Genomic DNA, 7340 nt, shown 5'->3' on the forward strand with positions numbered 1-7340 from the left:
AAGGAAGAGAAAATATATTTACTGTTCATTAAGTGGAAGTAGATCACCATAAAGGTCTTCATCCTTATCGTCTTCATGCTGAGTAGGCTGAGGAGGAGGAAGAGGAGGGCTTGGTCTTGCTGTCTCAGGGCTGGCAGAGGCGGAAGAGGTGGAGGAGGTAGAAGGGGAGGCAGGAGAGGCAGGCACACACTCAGTAACTTTTACTGAAAAAAATCTGCATATAAGTGGGCCCATGTTGTTCACGGGTCAGTTACTTTTGTCTAATGAGAATTCTTTTCCTCCTCTTCTTTAACCCTTCACCAGTATCAGCCATCTTTCTAATATTTGACAGTATGATAGACTAAAAATCAATATAATTTTTTTATGAATAAATATTTATTCTTTTACTTTAGTTTTTTTTTTGAAGTCAGGTGAGCATCTAATTTTTTTTTGGCCATTTATTTTTCTGCCTATACATATTATCTTTGCCAATTTAAAACTAGGTGATTCATATTTTCTTATTCCTATGGGTGAAATAATTTCTTATGTATCTGAATGTTCTTAATCATTTCTCTATAAGGAAATCAACTTTTGGTCATAAATTAAAAAAAAAAAACATTTCCCAGCATAACAATCACCAGAGTCAATAATGCTGGAGCTGAGGATACTTGACCCTGTGTTTGGTGGAATCATGATAAACAGGGGACTGAGCAATAAGTAAGTAAATTGAGCATAATGGAAGCCAGATTTCTTGTTATTAGAGAAGGGGTTTACAAATATGGAGTGAGTAAAGCTATAATACACCCCATTGGATTGGAATTGGAGGTGCTGGTGTGAGCCCATGGTCATGTATAAGGATAGATAGCTACAGAAATGGATACTCTGGTCCACAACTTTTTTGAAACTTTCCCCTTCAAAAGGTATAATCTCCTTGCCCTTGAACATGGGCTGGACTTAGTGACTTGCTTCTCACCAACCAGAACATGATGGAAGGGATGTATCTATATACATGTTCTTCTATACATATATATTTAATATATATATTAAATTGGGACACTGGCAAATTTTGAATGGGGACTGCAGATAGATAGTGGTAATAGTGAATCAATCTTAATTGATGGTTGACCTGCAGTTATCTGGGAGAATGTTGCAGATTTTCAGAAATATGTGTTGAAGTACCAAGGGCAAATGATACATAATGTTTGCATCTTACTCTCAAATGCTGTAAAAATGTGAATATGTATGTATGGAGAGAGAAAATGGTAAGACTATTGTGGTAAACTGTTAACTGAGGAATCTGAGTGAAGTTCTTTCTACTACTCTTGCAACCTTTTTATAAATCTGAAATTATTTCAGTATAAAAGTTGCTTTAGGCCGGGTGTGGTGGCTCACGCCTGTAATCCCAGCACTTTGGGAGGCTGAGGCAGGCAGATCACGAGGTCAGGAGATCGAGACCATCCTGGCTAACATGGTGAAACCCCATCTCTACTAAAAATGCAAAAATTAGCCGGGCGTGGTGGCGGGCACCTGTAGTCACAGCTACTCGGGAGGCTGAGGCAGAAGAATGGCATGAACCCGGGAGGCGAAGCTTGCAGTGAGCCGAGATCGCACCACTGCACTCCAGCCTGGGTGACGGAGCGAGACCCCTTCTCAAAAAAAAAGTTGTTTTAAAAATAGGCCTTCCTAGTTTGTTGTTGGAGTTTTGACTTGATATATTTTTTTGTTTTGTTTTGTTTTTTTGCTAAACAAACAAACAAAAATTTTAAGTAGTCCAAGCTTTATCAAACTTTTCCCTTTTGGCTTTTGGGTGATGTGTCCTGTTTGAGGCAGTCATTTGAAGAAAGTCCCTGGACCAACAGCTAATTAAAGAGGTAAAGTGGCAAGTTTGATCCCACTTTTGCAAGAGAAACACCAACAGGCATTGACAAAAAACTGCTCAACTTTTCTCTGGAGCCATAGCTTAGGAGATAGACACATGGAGCCCTACAGCTTCACTGTCCACGGAGCATCTTCAGTTGAATCTGTAGTCAGTACTTCAAATTTAACAGAGCTAACACCTGCCTATCTTTTTGCCCTAACTAGTTACTTCTCTGGACTCTCCTATTCCTGTCTCGCAGGTATCCAAACTCAGGAGCCATCTTTGCGCCCTCCTCTCGCTCCTGCCACATCTAACCAGGAAGTGATGTGCCTTAATCTTTCATCTTCTCATTACATTCTGCCACCTCCTATTCCAGGTCCACATCCTTCAAATCTGAATTGTCACTGAAGCCATCTCCATTTACCACCTCCGAGTTGCTAATCCTCAATAACTTACTCCTGGAGGAAAGCTCTAATGGACTTCTTCCCTTATTACCTAAGATTATTTATATTATAGTGTCACTTAAAAATATATAGAAATGCAAGGATGGATATCAACTCCCTAACCTAAGAGCTTTCATCCAACTTTAAAAGATATTTACAAATCAAATACAACAAAAGCACAGAACCAATAAAAGTCAAATGGACATTTAGTGCCAGATGCTCTTTGTTGACTGTTCTGCTGTTCACGTTATAGTCATGATCTGGATGGCCTTCTGGAATTCCATGTGCCTATATGGTTATAGGTGTTGATGGCCAATTTTCCCATCATGTTCCTCTATTGGAACTTCTACAAAACTGTGGTGACAGTTGCACTGCAATGTGAATGTACTTAAAACACTATTGAACTGTGCACTTAAAAGTGGCTAAGATGAAGCCAGGCATGGTGGCTCACACCTGTAATCCCAGCACTTTGGGAGGCCAAGGTGGGTGGATTGCTTGAGCTCAGCAGTTCGAGACCAGCCCGGGCAACATGATGAAATCCTAGCTCAACAAAAAATACTAAAGTTAGCTGGACATGGTGGCATGTGCCTGTAGTTCCAGTTCCTCTGGTGGCTGAGGTGGGAGGATTGCTTAAGCCCCAGAGGTCAAGGCTGCAATGAGTCCTGATCACACCACTGCACTGCAGCCTGGGCAACAGAGTGAGACACTGTCTCAAAAATTAAAATTAAAATTAAAATTAAATGTTAAGATGGCAAGTTTTATGTTATATATCTTTTACCAAAATGAAAAAAATTTTAAATTTAGTATTATCATCAGGCGAAAGACAAAAAATGTAAAGAGACTCTGAATATATGCGCAGGCAACCTCCCCCAGCAGTCCACACAGCTTGGATCCATTTCCCACTTTATACCCTTAGCCTGGGATCCTAAGTGAACCTCACTTTGACTTCTCACCACACTTCACTGTTGCCCCTCAACTCTCCTCTACATCCACCTTCAGCGCCAGCCAACTGGCGTGAATCAAACCCAATATACATCCTCACCTCTTTGCCTTGGCTCATGTTCTTCCCCAGCTGCTTGTCTTATCTATCTAATCCTTCCATTTGTCTAAGTCCCTTTTCCTCCTCACAGTGGGATGGTCCCAGCCCACAGCGACATGCCTCCCAGCAGAGGGTGTCAGTACACCCCATTTGGCAATAGTTCCACATTCTAAAATATTTATCACTTATACTCCCAACCATTCCACAGACATTTATGGAACATCCACATGACAATGGGCTAAGCCCCTGAATTACACGAATCTGCTTTTTCTGTCTCTCAGAGCCCCTTAGACATTTCACAAATGTATACTGCAGGTGTGTGGATGATGTCGTACCAGTCTGTACTGTCATATTTCACACATGGACAGCAAGATTTAAACCACTGAAATCAAGAATAGTATAATATCAGGACTTGCCTAAAATAATAGGATGTTTTGTTGTTGGTAGTAGTTTGTGTTTTTGTTTTATTTTTTGAGATGGAGTCTCCCTCTGTCACCCAGGCTGGTGTGCAGTGGCACAATCTCAGCTCATTGCAATCTCTGCCTCCCAGGTTCAAGCAATTCCCCTGCCTCAGTCTCCCGGCTGTAGCAAACCCAAAGATAAGTACGGAGTGCGCTACCACGCCCTACTAGTTTTTTTGTATTTTTAGTAGAGATGGGGTTTTACATGTTGGCCAGGCTGGGTCTCAAACTCCTGGCCTCAGGTGATCTGCCCACCTCAGCCTCCCAAAGTGCTGGGATTAAAGGTGTGAGCCACCATGTCTGGCCTGTTTCTCCCTAGTAGCTGGGACCAAAGGCATGCACCACCATGCCAGGCTTATTTTATTTTATTTTTATTTTTCGTCAAGACAGAGTTTCCCTATATTGCCCAGGCTGGTGTAGTTTGTTTTCTGTACCAATTTTTTTTTTTTTTTTTGAGACGGGGTCTTTCTCTGTTGCCCAGGCTGAAGTGCAGTGGCACAATCTCGGCACCCTGGTTCAAGCAATTCTCCCACCTCAGCCTCCGGAGTAGCTGGGATTACAGGCACGCACTACCGCGCCTGGCTAATTTTTGTATTTTTAGTAGAGATGGAGTTTCACCAAGTTGGCCAGGCTGGTCTCAAACTCCTGACCTCAGGTGACCCACCCACCTCGGCCTCCCAGAGTGCTGGGATTACAGGCAGGAGCCACCGCGCCCAGCCTGTACCAATTTTTAAAAAGCAGTGGTCAGTACAAGAAACATTTCAGGACTGAGTTCAATGGGGATTATGTAGTAGAAGATGACAGTTATGGAAGCTTCCGTGAGGACAGCTGTAATGTTATTTGGTCATGAATGCCTATGATCAGAGGATGCAGAACATGTATTATTTCAAAAAATCCCCCTTGAATAATGATGTACATAATAGGCATATGTACAAACAAAAATCACTTTATTCACATGCCAGAACGGTGTTTGAGTAGACAGTTTTAAGGGCAATGAAATCAATTTCTTGAACTCAGATTTCAATTTTTAAAAAACTATATTCAAGCTCTAAGTATTTTACTTACAGAATTTTGCATATGGCCCACTTCTTTCTGCACAAAGGTAAAATACTATCTTTATTTGCTTAATTCCCCATTGTTTTGTTGTTTCAACATGATTTTGTACCCTCAGTCATTTCAATGTTAGTCAAAGGTTACATTTTCTTTCACTCTTACCCTTTTTTGAGCTTCATTTTCTCTCTTTATGTTCTCGAGTATAGCTTCGAGGTGTAGGGTATTCATTTCCAAGATCCACAACAATTACCTCCCTAGAAAATGTCACTCCTTTTAAAGGTCTTTTTTGGCTTTCAACAGCTGATGGAGTTCTAGTGACAGATATGTGTATTTTCTGCAAACCATCATCCTGCAAGAGAATGGGACAAACAATATAAACAAATAATCAATTTATGACATGCCCTGCTTTTAAAATTATAGGTTATATGTACACTGTTAACGATAAACAGAAAAAGCATTTCTAAATGATACAGGAAAGCAGCAATAATCTATCACATTTTCACATTTTTATGGTTATAAAAGCATACACTGACATATTCAAATAACATTTGGTGACATGTAATTCTCTCCACGAAGTGGTCAAACCCAAGAGCCATCAGGACCATCATTCTGTCGTGGACTGGGCATGGCCATGTGGTGGGAGGGCATGTGAGTTGTTCTTATTAGGGAGTCCCAGACACAGAGCTCAAGAAGGCCCCAGCCATGCTGTGTGCTGTTGTAGGACCCTAGAGCTAGGACAGGGGGCCACAGTGTGGGCCTAAGCTTGGCCACAGTGGAGAGGTAAACAATTCATCTCATTTTCTCATTGGAAACAGGAGAGGGTTGGATCACTAGATAATCTCTTAACAGCTCTAAGATTCTAGGATTTTGAGAAAAACAAACTGAAGGGGAATTATTGAGAAAAACACAAATATAAGAATGAAGACTAAGCAAGTTTCTAGACTTGGCATATGTAATGGTTTAGTAACATGAACTGATAAGCAACTAGAATGGCTTAAATGACTGTGGGCATTGGACTCATTCTACCTACAAACCTAAGTTACAGGCAACTCCATCTCCTATTATTATTATTATTATTATTTTACTTTTATTTTTTGAGATGGAGTCTCGCTCTGTCGCCAGGCTGGAGTGCAGTGGCGATCTTGGCTCACTGCAACCTCCAACTCCCGGGTTCAAGTGATTCTCCTGCCTCAGTCTCCCAAGTAGCTGGGATTATGGGCGTGTGCTACCACGCCCGGCTAATTTTTGTATTTTTAGTAGAGATAGGGGTTTCACCGTGTTGACCAGGCTGGTCTCGATCTCCTGACCTCATAATCCGCCCTCCTTGGCCTCCCAAAGTGCTGGGATTACAGGCGTGAGCCACCGCACCTGGCCCTCCATCTCCTATTATTATACCTAGCTGAGGAATGTACCTTCTTTTCAATCAAACAAATTCTAAACTGCTCCTTGAGAGTAGAAAAACATATCACCTCTTCTTGACCAGTTTCTCCAGCATTCTTAGGCTCTTGCTTCTCATTTATTTGGTTCTCCTCTTCTGCCTCCATGTCCCTTCTGTTTTCTAAGGGTGTGGCCAACACTTCCTTACTCTGTCTCTGGACAAGAATGCCAGGCCTCATCGGCACATCCAAATTCATGACTTGCATTAATACCCTAGAAAATTAATCGGTAGAGTTTTAAACATTCATGCATCCTCATCCCCACTATCACGCACAAAATGGCCTCTGACATATCCTGCGCCACACTCGCCTTTCATGGTCCCCTGGATTGCTTGTCACCACTTCAGCAGCTGCACAGTCTACACCTCCGTTTGCATCTGTACAAGGCACTTTCTTTGTCTCTTTACCTTTCCTGCCTTGGAAACTGAAAACAAACAAGCCACAAATTCAGAAAAGGAAGAATGGCCCTGATTTTAAGGTGTGGCATAGAAACTTCACTTTTAAACAGCATATCAGCATTTCTAAAATGCTGAAATGAAAAAAGTAGATAATGATGGTATCATTACTTGTTCTATTTTAAATTGTTTACATTATTTCTAGATACATTTGCTAATGTGACTTGAAATCTGATCCCAATTATCAGCATGGATTTATACCATTTATATAAAAAAACCACCAATAAAAGGAGGATGCAAATGAAGCAAATTAGAAGGATGATGAAGAAAGTGATTGCTGTGATTTCAAAGCTCATAGGTTTAGCTAGAAGACTCATCCACTCTCACAATCACAGATTGTCCAAATATTCTTTTCCAACTCAATTTGAATGTAGTTCTCTTGTTCTTTAAGTTTTCTAGAAACAGAGGAACAAAAAGCTGTTTTCATTGTTGTTCTTTTGGTCAGTTCAGCTTCATGAAAGATGCTCTGCTTGTTGTGCAGTTGACTCACACTGGCTAGTTTCTCTCCATAACTGTGGTGGGGGCTGAGGTGGCCAGAGGGGAGACTGAGCTGGGACACGTGTGATCACGCAGCTCACCTCCCTCATCCCAAAAACTATCAGGATCCAGAGGAGAG

At 41.4% G+C, this 7340-nt stretch overlaps 1 protein-coding gene across 1 annotated transcript; it reads right to left on the reverse strand.

Annotated features, from left to right (window-relative positions):
- Positions 1-4708: 4708 nt before the first annotated feature.
- On the reverse strand, positions 4709-7041 carry LOC105544735 (chromosome unknown open reading frame, human C2orf74). The gene is made up of 4 exons (XM_011987325.1): positions 6926-7041; positions 6580-6693; positions 6303-6483; positions 4709-5182 (listed from the first exon to the last, which is right to left on the reverse strand). Exons 1-4 carry the CDS (start codon positions 7039-7041, stop codon positions 5009-5011), a joined length of 585 nt encoding a protein of 194 aa, XP_011842715.1. The 3' UTR covers positions 4709-5008.
- Positions 7042-7340: the final 299 nt, after the last annotated feature.

This window comes from Mandrillus leucophaeus, unplaced genomic scaffold (genome assembly GCF_000951045.1).
Source record: "Mandrillus leucophaeus isolate KB7577 unplaced genomic scaffold, Mleu.le_1.0 Scaffold307, whole genome shotgun sequence".
Classification (NCBI taxonomy): domain Eukaryota; kingdom Metazoa; phylum Chordata; class Mammalia; order Primates; family Cercopithecidae; genus Mandrillus; species Mandrillus leucophaeus.

What these genes read in the sequence shown, in the direction of transcription:
- LOC105544735 (XM_011987325.1), bottom strand. Translation starts at nt 7,041, where the DNA reads ATGAGTCTTCTAGCTAAACCTATGAGCTTTGAAATCACAGCAATCACT. An exon ending in AATCCAGGGGACCATGAAAG is followed by an intron (nt 6,484 to 6,579) that starts GCGAGTGTGGCG and finishes TTAATTTTCTAG; the next exon opens with GGTATTAATGCAAGTCATGA. An exon ending in GAGAAACTGGTCAAGAAGAG is followed by an intron (nt 5,183 to 6,302) that starts GTGATATGTTTT and finishes ATTCTCTTGCAG; the next exon opens with GATGATGGTTTGCAGAAAAT.